Source organism: Haplochromis burtoni, unplaced genomic scaffold, assembly GCF_018398535.1.
Source record: "Haplochromis burtoni strain Fernald_Lab_line unplaced genomic scaffold, NCSU_Asbu1 Contig_689, whole genome shotgun sequence".
In the NCBI taxonomy this organism is placed as follows: Eukaryota; Metazoa; Chordata; class Actinopteri; order Cichliformes; family Cichlidae; genus Haplochromis; species Haplochromis burtoni.
The window spans coordinates 200,660-215,418 of NW_024583050.1; the positions used below are offsets into that span (position 1 = coordinate 200,660).

The 14,759-nt window shown below is 44.7% G+C and overlaps 1 protein-coding gene across 1 annotated transcript; it reads right to left on the bottom strand.

The window, feature by feature from the left end:
* Positions 1-7,701: 7,701 nt before the first annotated feature.
* LOC102311262 (ADP-ribosylation factor-like protein 4D) lies at positions 7,702-11,707 on the bottom strand. Its single transcript, XM_005949736.3, has 3 exons — positions 11,479-11,707; positions 10,235-10,932; positions 7,702-8,861 (listed from the first exon to the last, which is right to left on the bottom strand). Exons 2-3 carry the CDS (start codon positions 10,676-10,678, stop codon positions 8,697-8,699), a joined length of 609 nt encoding a protein of 202 aa, XP_005949798.1. The 5' UTR covers positions 10,679-10,932; positions 11,479-11,707; the 3' UTR covers positions 7,702-8,696.
* Positions 11,708-14,759: the final 3,052 nt, after the last annotated feature.

The window sequence follows — 14,759 nt, forward strand, 5'->3', positions numbered from 1 at the left end:
ATAGACAGGGGCATTCACAGTATTGAGGATTTGTATATTAATGATATGTTTGCTAGCTTTGAACATCTATCTTGAAAATTTGGTCTGACTAATAACCATTTCTTGTGATACTTGCAAATCAGAGATTTTATACGTAAAAAGGTGGCTAATTTTCCTACTCTCCCCCCTCCTTCCTGTTTGGATTCTATACTAAGGGTCAATGAGATGAAAAAAGGCAGAATATCATTTATTTACTCACATATCATGGACAGTTGTAACCTGTCTATTTCATACATTCGAGAACAGTGGGAGAATGATTTGGGTGCCCAGCTGTCTGACGAAGAGTGGGATATGGCTCTTACCAGGGTCCATTCGTCTTCTATATGTTCAAGACACTCCCTAATACAATAGTGTTACACAGGTTACATTTTTCAAAAGCTAAATTAGCAAAAATATTTCTGAACATAGACCCATCGTGTGATAGATGCAAACAGACTCCTGCTACTTCCCTTCATATGTTTTGGTCCTGTCTGAAAATTATTCCTTTCTGGTCATCATTTTTTGAAGTCATCTCTAAAGCCTATGCCTATAACATCTCGCCTTGCCCCTTTTTTTGGTTGTTTCTCTGGTATCGTGACTTCTGTTCCCCCTGCCCATTTACAGAGGGTCATTGCCTTTTTGTCATTATTAGCGAGACGCCTGATTTTATTTAAATGGAAGTCTACTACTGCTCCATCGCACCACCACTGGATAAGGGATGTTATGCAAAATGTCAAACTGGAAAAAATCAGATGTACTCTCAACGGATCCATCAGCAAATTCCACACAACATGGGACCCTCTGTTAACATACGTCAACAATCTACCTGGTCGGGAACTGGAATCTTGAATGTTTTTGTTTGCCCTGGAACAGTCCTGTAAAAACAATTGAGAGGTGCACCGCCCCCTTTTTCTTTCTCCCCTGTTGTTGTTGTGGTTTTTTTGTTTTGTTTTGTTTTTTGTTGTTTGTTTGTTTCCCTTTCCCTATCTTGGCATTATCTGTCTTTGTGATCTGTGGGGATTGTTGTTTTGTGGTTATCTGTAAAATAATAAGAATGCTATGTATGATAATTGAAAAACTACAAATAAAGTGTTAAAAAAAAATTTAACTTCACTACCGGTTAAGTTTAGCCTGCAGGCAAGGGTTTACTGGTAGTTTCCCTGATTCCTGTCTATACCAGAACCATTTGTGGTGTCTAGGCGGTAACGAACTTAACACCCCGCCTAGGGGGTCCAATCTGAGGTAAGTGGGTTTAGACTCAGTATAACGGGTGGGGTGCTACATTTGCATCATAGATTGTTTAGAAATACAGTGGGGCAAAAAAGTATTTAGTCAGCCACCGATTGTGCAAGTTCCCCCACCTAAAATGATGACAGAGGTCAGTAATTTGCACCAGAGGTACACTTCAACTGTGAGAGACAGAATGTGAAAAAAAAAATCCATGAATCCACATGGTAGGATTTGTAAAGAATTTATTCGTAAATCAGGGTGGAAAATAAGTATTTGGTCAATAACAAAAATACAACTCAATACTTTGTAACATAACCTTTGTTGGCAATAACAGAGGTCAAACGTTTACTATAGGTCTTTACCAGGTTTGCACACACAGTAGCTGGTATTTTGGCCCATTCCTCCATGCAGATCTTCTCGAGAGCAGTGATGTTTTGGGGCTGTCGCCGAGCAACACGGACTTTCAACTCCCGCCACAGATTTTCTATGGGGTTGAGGTCTGGAGACTGGCTAGGCCACTCCAGGACTTTCAAATGCTTCTTACGGAGCCACTCCTTTGTTGCCTGGGCGGTGTGTTTTGGATCATTGTCATGTTGGAAGACCCAGCCTCGTTTCATCTTCAAAGTTCTCACTGATGGAAGGAGGTTTTGGCTCAAAATCTCACGATACATGGCCCCATTCATTCTGTCCTTAACACGGATCAGTCGTCCTGTCCCCTTGGCAGAAAAACAGCCCCATAGCATGATGTTTCCACCCCCATGCTTCACAGTAGGTATGGTGTTCTTGGGATGCAACTCAGTATTCTTCTTCCTCCAAACACGACGAGTTGAGTTTATACCAAAAAGTTCTACTTTGGTTTCATCTGACCACATGACATTCTCCCAATCCTCTGCTGTATCATCCATGTGCTCTCTGGCAAACTTCAGACGGGCCTGGACATGCACTGGCTTCAGCAGCGGAACACGTCTGGCACTGCGGGATTTGATTCCCTGCCGTTGTAGTGTGTTACTGATGGTGACCTTTGTTACTTTGGTCCCAGCTCTCTGCAGGTCATTCACCAGGTCCCCCCGTGTGGTTCTGGGATCTTTGCTCACTGTTCTCATGATCATTTTGACCCCACGGGATGAGATCTTGCGTGGAGCCCCAGATCGAGGGAGATTATCAGTGGTCTTGTATGTCTTCCATTTTCTGATGATTGCTCCCACAGTTGATTTTTTCACACCAAGCTGCTTGCCTATTGTAGATTCACTCTTCCCAGTCTGGTGCAGGTCTACAATACTTTTCCTGGTGTCCTTCGAAAGCTCTTTGGTCTTGGCCATGGCGGAGTTTGGAGTCTGACTGTTTGAGGCTGTGGACAGGTGTCTTTTATACAGATGATGAGTTCAAACAGGTGCCATTCATACAGGTAACGAGTGGGGGACAGAAAAGCTTCTTACAGAAGACGTTACAGGTCTGTGAGAGCCAGAGATTTTCCTTGTTTGAGGTGACCAAATACTTATTTTCCACCCTGATTTACGAATAAATTCTTTACAAATCCTACCATGTGGATTCATGGTTTTTTTTTCACATTCTGTCTCTCACAGTTGAAGTGTACCTCTGGTGCAAATTACTGACCTCTGTCATCATTTTAAGTGGGGGAACTTGCACAATCGGTGGCTGACTAAATACTTTTTTGCCCCACTGTATTTCCAGAACATAGATTGACATTTCTCAAGGTTCTATTTGTTTCATCTCCTCTGGATGGGGAGGTCGCACAAGTGGCAAGTTTATTACAGAACAAAGAATTTTTTTATCTCATTTGCTCCCAGGTGATGTAGTTTTAGCAGACAGGGGTTTCCTGGTCAAAGATTCCATTCGGAGATGCCAAGCAGAATTAAAGATTCCAGCATTAACTTGTGGAAAGAAACAGTTAGATCCTGTTGATTTGGAGAATAAACTAGGATACCCACCCCAGCCCGCCGCCTCCCACCAAGGGCAACTCCAGACTTAAACAGAGTCCAGCCCCTCTCCAGGAGACTGGTTCCAGAGCCCAAACCGTGCTTTGAGGTGAGCTCGACTATATATATATATATATAGCCGGTACCTCTAAGCCTCATACAATAACTCAGGTTCCTTACCCACCAAAGAAGTGACATTCCATGTCCCAATTGCTCGTTTAGATAGCAGGGGATCACCTCTGCTCCTGGCCGTCACCTGGTATACCTTGCACCCAAACCCCACAGCGCCTCTAGTGGGTGGTGGGCCTGCAGGAGGATGGTTCCGTGTCCCTTTTTCTGGCTGTGCCCGGCCGGGCCCATGGACTAAAGTCCAGCCATCAGATCCCCGCCCTCAGACACCCTCCTATCCCGGGCAGTGGAAACTGTTCACTTGAGCTTGAACTCATACGGTTCATAAGAATCCAGTTAAGGAAGTTAAATGGAAAACAGTGGACCTGGTTTTGGAATTGGGAAAATGGACCAGTATTGCATATACATATATGACACAGGATGGTAAGCCAAACAAAGACCAAGAATCTCAGCTGTGCACAAAAAAAACAAGCTATGGATCTGATCTGAGGCACCCATTCAGGTCGCATTGGCCAGGGGGCCAGTCAGCTGAGCAAAGTTTAGCGTGAACCTGTACCGAGCCAGCCCCAAGAATTCTCTCACCTCTGTTTTTGTTATTAATAATAAGACTTTCATTTTCACTGTGGCCTTGTCACAGAGGTATGTGACTTTACACAATTATAATTTGTCAGTCTATTTTCATTGTTCAGTGAACGGCAGATATAAAGATATATGATAAACTGATCTTGACCAATCTTTGCTATTTGAATGTGATATTTCAGCCCTTAGTTTGCACAGCTCTTCTGCTACTAGCTAGTGTGGGGTTTTAATTCCCTCTGCATTAAGTATGAATCTTAACAGAAGGTTCATTCTGGTAGCAGTATTGTGCTGTCTCACAAACATTTATTTCTGTCTCAGAAAGTAGCTAACGTGCATCCACAACACCAACGAGACGCATAGTTCAAAAATAGGCTAGAGAGAGTAGTATGAAGAAAATGGTGTTTGGCTTGTTGTTATTAAAAACCACTTTTGTGTTCATTTGCACATTTTAGCTGTTTTTATAATGACTCAGAGTACTTAGACCAAAGAATAAAGGTATAAAATCAACAGATGCTGCCTTCACTGTTTGTCTGTCAGGACGGTGGATAAGAGGTCACAATCATGGACTGTATGAAAGAGTATGGGCAGTCTGGATGTTACATTGGCTGACTATACCATCTTGTGGTATAAAGAGGCATTACAATTACAAGAGGAACTTACAATGAGGTAAAGTGATACAGCGGTTGGACTGATTAAATAAAGTCACCATATCTGTCTTTATACTAGTCTAAATAAAATGGAATAAACATGGACTAAAAGACAGGCAAACCTTTTGGAAACTGAAATCATGATGCAGTCTCAGAATTTCTTTTCCTTTTTGACATCCTAGCTTTGTGTCTCTGTTTTGCAGGAAGCACCACGTTTGCTTATTTTTAATTTGACACAACATTGTTGGAAGATTAGTAAATTACTGCATCTTCTCACGCATTTAGCTGATTAAACTTGTCATATCGTTCAGAAAACTCATGCATGGTTCACCACCAGTCTTGATGCATGTGTCCAAACTGCTAAACCACCAGCCACCAGAAAAATCATGTCTTGATCAGTCTAGTCCTTGTTCAGGTTTTGGGGTTTTAGCTCTTCTTCCTGTGTGGCTGGTTGTGGGGTCACCACAACAAATGCTTTACTTCTGTCTCCAACATCCTGCCTCACACCAACCAGCTGCATGTCCTACATCCATGAATCTTCCTGGAAGATGGCAGCTACTTCTTTAACATCCTTTGTCTTTGTTTGCCACTATCCCTCCTCTACACATGTCCTAATCATCTCAGCCTTGCCTCTCTAACATTTATCTCTAAACCTCAAACCTGAGCTGTCCCTCTGATGTACTTTTTAGTCCTGCTCACTCCGAATGAAAAACGCAGCCTCTTGTCAGTGTCAGTGTCAACCATACATCACAGCAAGTTTCACAACCATCTTGTAAACTTTCTCTTTTCAGACTCATTGCAAACTCTATCACTCTGATTGCTACAGAATGTTCCACAAGCTCCTCCATCGCTTAACGCTTTTCATACTATGTATCTTGGTCAATGTGAACTAACTAAGTTTGTGGTTAATCACAAAATTCGAACACTCACAGCATAGTAACAAATATAGTCCACCAGTTGGCGCTGCTTGACTTCTGTGTCTTTTAGTGCTATTTTTGTGCACTTGTGATTCTAGCTGTGTTGCTTGGTGACTCCGACTCTATATTTCACATATTCGATGAAGTGGGGTATGCCTTCACTAGTCGCTCGTACCTTTGCAATGTTGACTTATGTGTGAACCGCTAACCTTCCATATTCACCAGACAGCATTGCCATCGGGTGATCTATACATAAAACAAGATGATATATATATTCTTTCATAATTGGCTACATCTTCCGTATCTCTCGCTTGTTTTGTGCTAATCTTGAAATGACTGTTCAGTACAGAAGTGAAGCCCAACAATCATGTTTTACTGTCCTGTGGTCTCAGCCTCAGATACTCATCACATCACACAAAGCTCATGTAGAAACAAACAAACAAATGAAAAAAATATGTTCTCCTTCATTTCTGTCATAAAAAGTTATATGACACGTTTCCAGCTGTTAGTATCATGGTTGCTAGGCAACCTGGGGATGGAGGCTAGACCGTCCCATTTCACAAGCCTACAAGCCTCGCACTTCCAGCCTCAGCGGTCTTTGAGTGCAGCCCTTGAGGACCGGTAAGGCTGCAGACCCTGAATTGGGATACAGCCACTGATGCTCTTTCAAACCATCTGTCTTCTCTGTCCAAAATGTGAATGCTGGCATCCTCAAAGAGTGACCTTTGACCTTTAGATGCAGATGGACAGCTGAGGTGGATTGATGGCAGCATTTTTGTGTGTGTTTGTTTGTTATTGTCTGTCTGCAAGGAAACCCGATGCTGTGATCCTCGGGCTTTAATGTATCCAATTCTTCATCTAAGTGTTGACTTGTCTCCCTGCCCGTGAAACAGTAGCAACACTAGTGCAGCTGCAGTGTTTGTCATGGTTGCATTGCCTGCAGGGAATGTGCCAGGTATCTAGACCAGCCTGTTTGTGACACCCGATGTCTGGGTGTGGACCAGCACGTTTACGTCAGTGCAGCTGCTCTTCCTGCTATGACTGTGTACACAGACAGCTGGCAGCAGGGAATGCAAACCATAGAATGGGAGTGCTGGTGTACCAGTTTCTGTCATATGTACACAAGAAGTCATCTTGTGTGCATGTGTTCAGCTAACAAAACCTCCAGATAAGCCAACGTGAATTTCATTTGAAATTCTGATTGAGTGGGCACAGCAGGTTTGATCAGGGATTTAAATGCCAGGGGCTGGGGTTTCATTTGAAATTCACGTTCACTTTGGGAAGTTGGAGCGCATGGAGGAAACCCACGCAGGCAAAGGAGGACATGCAAACTGCACACAGCAGATAACAAGGTTTGAACCAGGAAACGACCGGGTCCCTGTGCCAGCTACAAACCAAATCCATTATTTGATACCCAAGCAGCAGCTCACTTTATTTGTTCAATAAAGATGCCAAAGAAGGTGTGAGCAGCCTTGCAAGATAAGCTGACTCCCCATGGGCATGCAGTTCGATCAGTAGCCTGAAGTATGCACATCCTCCTCATGTTTCACATTCAAGAAGAGCTTGTAACACTGAGGTGATTTCTTTGAATAGCATTTCCTTTTTCAACCTGTGGATTAACATTGCAAGTCACACCTGAAGTCATACACGCCCTGTGCACACGCATACTTCATGAATCATGCTATTTACTTTTTGCTCCGACTGCTGAGGTGCAGCAGGGGGGAGCCTCCAATCAGGATAACTGCATTGACTGAGGAGCTGATTGAGTGGGCACAGCAGGCTTTTAATACCAGGGGGGGTTAAGCTTTGTCTAAACTCCTCGTGGGATGGCTGAAGAATGCCTTTCCACTTTGCAATATCTGTATGGACTATTGTTAGTAATTCATCAGTGCTGATAATAACTCGTGGTCATTCACACCCAGAGGATCTGCTGCTAACCATCCCTAGCTGGGGCCTTCCTGGGTGGAGTCTGCATGGGTTCCTTCCCACAGTCCAAAGACATGCACAGTATATATGGTGAGTCCCTGGCTTCCATTCAGACGTGCTCGTATGTATTCACTGGTCTTGAAATCAGAGCCAGAATAATGGTGTTAAACAGGAATGAGTGTTTGGTATTTAGATAGCTATGTGGGTGTGTTTCACATTCCTGTGTGAAGCTTCGCTGCGTGAATTTCAGAGGCTGCCAACAGAATCGTAAAACACCGAGTCCATCCATCACAGCAAAAAGCACAAGTTTGATTAGGATTCAGTTCAACTCAGCTTTATTTATAGAGTACCAAATCACACGTGTGTGTTCAATCTGTAGTACTGTAAAGCTCAAAGATGGCACCACACCTCCGCTGTGTGCGCATCGCGTTGGTGTTTTCATGCAACTCATTTTACACAACTTCAGGAGAATTAAGTTTATACATATCGAGCTGTACAGGGTGTGACAGCCGAGAAAGACTTCAGCAAACCATGAGCCTGATTTAAATAATTACAAGACAAAAAACAGAACATCATTAAATTAATATGGCATTAAATAAACATCTTAATATTCACTGAGGAGATGCAGACATGTGTTAGGGTCAGGCTAACAACATCAGCAGACTCCCGCGTCTGCATGGATACTACTGAGGTTAGTGGGGTTGGGTGAACTGGTGACCCGTCCAGGTGTACCCCGCTTCTGTGGCAGCTGGGACAGGCTCCCAGGGCACGATGAATAAAACAATGTTCTCAGGGAAACAATGCTAACGTTGCTCAATTTATTCATATTTTACAAAACAGTATGAAGCCATTGTAAAAACTTGTCTGAACTTAACAATCCTGAAACATCCAGCTGTGAGGAGCAAAGCCCGGTGAGAGTGACAGTGATATGCTCGGGCAGATTCAAACACAGGAAGTTCCTGTGGGTGCACAGAAGTGTTGCTCAGTCTGAGGCAGGGTGAAGATTTAGGTGATCGGGTGTAACACGGGCCGTCTGCACCAGTAACCGAACATCCTTCGACGTTACAGTGCGTGCTTCAGTGAGTGTTTGCCAGCAGCGCGGTCACTCCCTCCGCAGTACTCTGTGGTCCTCTGAGAGTTAAAGACAATGAGAAGCAGTTTCAAAGGTCCAAATGTCTCCAGGAACAGAGTCTACACTTGGTTGGAAACACTGCACCTGATCCACAGGACTGACTGGTTTTCCCCATTCACCAAGTTCCCCGAGTGTCACAGACACAAGTGCTCACAAATTGACCTGCACCCCTTTATTTCCATCAGCTTTTCTTCTTGCTTTGTCGGAGCATCCTCTTCCTCTTCACAATCATCTCATAGAGTTTCTCCAGGCCAGGCTGCAGACCCTGACCATTCAGTGCTGAGCAGCCCTCCGTGTGGTGCAGGGTGGAGGAGCTCAGCTCGTGGAGGCCCAGCCCCTTTTCCACCTTAAACGAGAAAAGTGAGGTTAGCCCCAACCGCGTCATAGGAAGCAATAAGCTACAAACTCTGAGTGATGAGGCTAAACAAAGCACACACCATTAACCGCACTATCCTCTAAACAAAAGGACAGACCAACAAAAACAACATTTTTTCACTTTAAAGTTGTGCTGATGCTGCAGTTTCCGGAGGTCACCCTGCAGCGACGGCACATCTGTCGCTTCATGTGTGACACCATCAAACAGCTCTGTGCTGTTGCCATCTCTGCTGGCTCAGGTGTAGGGCGAAGAAAATAATGTGTTCATCCACAAAACTGGAACTTCATGCACATGATGCACCCACATCATGCTGAAGTCCTGCTACATGCAAACCTGTTGCTCCAGCCCACTCAGTGCCTCCCACAGCTACACTGTGTTTGTGCTGGCAGGGTAGCCTCAAATGTGCACATCCATGTATTCTTTTAATAACAAACATCACAATGTATGTGCGTCTGCCCTCTGAGGGCTCAGCGAGGCTGAAACACAAACTGTTATGACCCATGTCATCATTTTGTGTGCTGTTTTTGCTCCTCCAGCCTGAGAGTGGTGTTGTTCTTTTTCTCTCCTGTTTTTGCTAATGCAAGTTCCAGGTGGAGGCTGACGGCTGGAGGACTGAATGGGGCTGGCTATAAACTGGGACACATCAAGACTGGCATGGCCCTGCCTACTTCCTGCTTCCAAATACGTTTAACCCTGTACTTTGTATTAAGTTGTGTACTGTGTGTGGTGAGGTTTCTGTGGCTAGAGGAGCTAGACTCGTTGTTTTTGTATATACTTCATAGACCTTTGTTGACTGACCTGGCAGCTGTAGGGTGTTTAGGTTAGAGACAGGTCGGAGGCTTGATCACTCCCACCCCGACATTTCCTTTCTCTAACCATAAATATAATATTCAGTTGTTGGCAGCGTTGGACGTTCCCATCTTTCTCGTGTTGCGCTCTGTAGGCCGGGCCAGAACAATACAAATACATAACCAGCTGCTGCTCCAGCACTGAGAAGTACTCCCCCACCCGGTGACTTCTGCCTTGGCCCGACACTGCCTACGGTCCCTGCTCTACTCTGCCACCTCTGTGAGCTCAGCCGAGGACAGCGACACATCTAACCAGCCTTTCACACACTCTATGCACTTTAAAGGATTTTACTGACCTCACATCCAAAGCCAGCCTAAAATCACCAACCTACCTAACATGCTACGAAGGAAGTCCCCACGCAAACTGATGAGTGGAAGTGTACTGCAAGTGTGAAGTAACTATACCTCCAACCACAGCCACAGAGCTAAAAAAGAACAATAAGAAGTAGATGCTGTGCCCAATAATAATGCCGGCCATTCATATTTGATAATTACCTCTGTAGATGACAGCGCTCCATCCAGGTCTTGTTTGTTTGCCAGAACCAGCACAGGAATCCCCTGGTTTTCAGCTGACCGGGTGATCCGGTGGAGCTCCACCTTGGCCTCCTCCATGCGCTCCATCTCCGCTGCGTCCACCACGAACACCAGCCCGTCCATCCTCCGAGTGTACGACTTCCAGAGGGGCCTCAGCTTTTCCTGACCACCAACGTCCCACACTTGGAAAGTTGTGGTGTTGGCTTTGGAGTGTCCGATTTGCACTTTAATCCTTTCCATGTTGAATCCCTTGGTGGGGCTGGTCTCAACAAACTCCCTCAGCTTGAGTCTGTAGAGCAGGGAGGTCTTCCCTGCAGAGTCCAAACCAATCACCACCACATGCAGCGACTGAAAGTTGGGGAGGAGTTGGCTGTTAGGGGCCGTGCCTGTTAGCTGGTTCCCCATGTTTGTGCCCTGTGATGGAGTGGCCGCTCTTAATGAATAAAGCAGATCTGGTTATCTCCTCTGGCTTGTTACTATTCTGCTTTTTACTTGTGTCCAGGGTCAGCTTGCTTTCTGCATCCTTGGCAGCGAGAGTGTGTGTCAGGGGGCTCTGAAGGTGTTTGAAGAGTTTACTTGGTTGGAAAATACTTCACACCCTGGCCTCACTTCAAAGGTTACGGGGGAGGGCAGGCTGCCTGGCTGCAGTCACTGAGGACCTGAAGACAAAAGAACAGATGAAAACTCGAGTCAGCGTTTAACAAACGGCCCTGCCTCCGTGAGCATCTTCAGCAACACCAGTGGAGTTTCTATTTCCAGTCTTTTCCAGCTGTGCCCAAAACAGAGCTGGAAAAACCAGGCTCGGGAAGGGAAACCGGAGGAATCCTGCACTACCTGTTCTGGTTTCTGCGCACTTAGTATCATGTCTCACAGTTGGCCCTCTGAAGCAGTGCTACAGACAAAGTAACGACAACAGAATCAAACAAACTATGTTTATATCAAAGCACAAACTAGTGTCGACTGTGACTTCCCCAATAAAAGCTCTTATTTACTTTGAAGACTCGCACATTCCACACAAAAAGGTCACAGTCACGCGCGCGCACACACAAGCCTTTGTTTCTAGAGAACGAGGAGGAGCCGGAATCCCAGAGGAGGACTAAGCCGACAGCCGCCGTGTGCGCTCCCGGCACACACGGCGGCTGTCGGCGCAGCTCTCGGGTCAGCCAGCGCGCTTCTGCTGGTGGACAATGATGAACATGTCTCACCTGCCAGTCTTTCCATGCCTGTTCCCGCAGTCAGCGCAGTCATCCTGGGACAAGTCCACCACACAGGGAATCCTCGTAGCTTCGTTTCAAGGGCGCTCCGCGAAGACGTGACCGGTTCGATCCTGAACCGGCGAAGAGTGAACGTGAGAGAGGAGCTCCGGAAACACCCCGCAATCCTGCTGCTGACGTATCAACGGAGGGAGGAGGAGCCTCCTCCTTTCCCCCCTCCCTCTTCGGCTGTTGCTACTGCTCCTTTAGGAGTCGCTACAGCGGCTCATCCGCCCACAGCATCCTCTGTCACACCAGCCCCTGCACTGCACCCACGAGTCCTCTGTGGGGTCTTCCTCTCTTCCATCGTCAGTGTCCTCTGTCAGAGAGAACTAAAATGCTTCTTCTGCCAGCTGAGTGAGTCGGCACCATTTATCACAGACAAACGGGTCTCAAGCAGAGGTGTAAATATGAAGGAACAAAGTATTTGTACTTCCATACTTTGTTACTGTGCTTAAGTACAATTTTCAGGCATCTGTACTTCGAGTAGTTTTTTTTAATGAAAACCTTTTGCTTTTATTCCCTACATTTATAAACACGTGTCTGTACTCAGTGGCGGTCCTAGCCTGTTTGGCCCCTGGGCAAACACTCCCTCTGGTGCCCAGAGGGCACACACACACATATGAAAATAGAGAGAGTGTGCATTACAAACAGCTATCAGACAGCCATCATCATTCGTCACACAATGAGAACAGGACAAATCAACAACTGACACTGACTCATTAATATTAAAATCTGTAACATAATGTATTGTTTGGAGTTTAGTCTGTTACTGTTGCTATTTTTACCATTTCTTCTTGGAGCAACTGTAACCCACATTATTTCCTTAGGGATTAATAAAGTATTCTGATTCTGATTGGTTCAGGATGACCTGCCATGATCCAATCACACATCTGCTTACCTGCATCTTTGCTCGTTTCTCCTCCTCTTCTTTTCTATTTTTTCTAAACTGAGCACCTGATGGCTTTGAACTTTTCTTGTCCATCTTACATTGGTTTTAATTTTGCACTCCAGTATGAACACAAATCCCCCAACCCGAGGATCACCACAACATAATCTAACAGACCTACACCCTAGTTCACAGATTCACTTTGTCTAGGGTTTATTTCTGGGATTTTGCACAAGATCATGAATACATAATTTACAACATTATGAATGGAATGTGCTCTATTTGGAAGCAGCCCCCCTCCCCTTTCGACGGGTTGTGTGTGACTTTAAATCATCAAACTGTAAATTATAAATTTTAAATTGTTTTAAATTGTTACTCACTCTCACTTTTCATGTTTCGAAAAAACATCGGTGCAAATGATAAGTCTGTATCATGATGTCTGGTGTTTTCATGTTTGTTGGTTTGTTTTTATTTTGTGTTATTTTGCGAGTTGGTTATTAGACGCTGCTCCAGCCACCAGAGAATCCCCCGCCACCCCGCCCTCTCCTCCCTGTGCAAGCAGCAGGCGCACCTCGCAAACGGAGGGCGCCCTTACTCCCAGCAAAGGGGCGATAAAAAACCGATCGGTGCCTGTACCATTCACAATACGCGCTGGCTGATGTCTGGGCAGCACGAGTAGCTACGAGAATTATTTTGTTTGCTTTGTTTTTTTCTTTGCCGATGCCCGTGATGCCGCCCCCCACAACGATGCCGCCCCGGGCAACCGCCCGTGTCGCCCGTATCAAAAACCGCTACTGTCTGTACTTTCCACTCCTAACAATAATAAACGGCCTTGTTACTTCTGCTTTAACAACTTTGTCGGGATTTATTATCTGACGTCACTAAGCCTTCAAACATTCTTTCATTAATCTTTATTTAACCAGCAAAAAAATCTCCATTGAGATTAGAAAACGTCTTTTACACGGATGTCCTGGCCACGATGAGAAGCAGCAAAGTGCAAAACAATGTACAAGTGCAACAAAAACATCCAAGTGATTTGAGCCTAAGCAGTGAGGCATGTCTGTGTAATAATCACCAGGAGATGTGGCATAAGACAGATACCATGTGCCATAGTCAGGGATAAAAGTGGCCCCACTTTTTTCCCACAACACCAGAATGACTGCAGGTGCCATCAGATCTTGATCTTGATTGATTATATCAAGTGAAGCAGACATTCATATAAATTTTACCTGATGATGCTGAGATTCATCGACTGAATTCCACCTTCATACCAACTATGCAGGCATAAGAAAATCCATTAGACCAAAGTCTGTATTCCCATTTTCTAATATTTTATTATTACATTAAATAGCACAAGGTTCAGCTAGCTTTGAACAAAAGCAGCTGGCAGAAACATCCTCCAAAGAGCTAGGTTTGACTTTCTTACTTTGAGCACATTTCAGAGCCTGTGCTTTTTGACTTTTACTCGAGTAAATAAGTTGAACCACTGCTTTAGCTTTTACTGGAGTGTGTTTTTTAACACTAGTACAGTCCACTTGACCACTTGAAAAATGGAAATAAATAAATAAATCATGTTTTGCATAGTTGGATCTTAACGAGGTTCCAAGTAGAGCTTCAACATGCAACAAGAAGAAATGGGAGTGAGACAAAACATATTTTGAGAAGTTTATCGAAAACAACGCTTAAACTGAAACCGGCTGTTTTACACTTGATCTATGTGTAGCCTCGCTCTCTCACCGCGGTAAAGTGAGCCGTCATTTGTGAGCCGCGGTCAAGCCAGCCGCCTCCTATCCGCCGCATAAATTTCCTTGCGCTTTTACACCAGTCTTTACGGTAGCGCCTTTTCGCTTTATGTGCCGATTGAAAGCCTAGACTCGCGCACACGTGCGCACGCGCGAACAGTCGCACGCACATGCGCGCACACAAATTACAATGAAACAGCCAGATACAGTCAATACAATTATGGAAATGTCAGAAATTCATGAAAAATCATCCTGAGTAGTTGATGTCCAACTTTCAACACATCCCTCCTCTGGGACACCTACTGTACCTGTGTGCCAGGTTTCATCCAGATTTACTGTAGAATTCCTCAGAAATTAAAGGAAACTTATATTCAATTCAATACAGTCAATACAATAGAATTATGGGATCTATTATGGGATCAGGGAATAATCCAAAAGGCGGATTTATTAAACAAAAACAACATACAAAATATCTCTAACCCATACTACATAACCTAAAAAGAAACAAAGGGACACTTAGAAGCACAAGGAAACAATACTGAAAGGGCAAGAGACACAGCCCAAACATAATCCACAACTAAAATGCCAAAAGAACAAGTCAT

Excerpts from the sequence above, each read along its gene's own strand:
- LOC102311262 (XM_005949736.3), bottom strand. The coding sequence starts at position 10,678 with ATGGGGAACCAGCTAACAGGCACGGCCCCTAACAGCCAACTCCTCCCC. Across the intron at positions 8,862-10,234 it reads GAGCGCTGTCATCTACAGAG|GTGGAAAAGGGGCTGGGCCT; the intron begins GTAATTATCAAA and ends TTCTCGTTTAAG.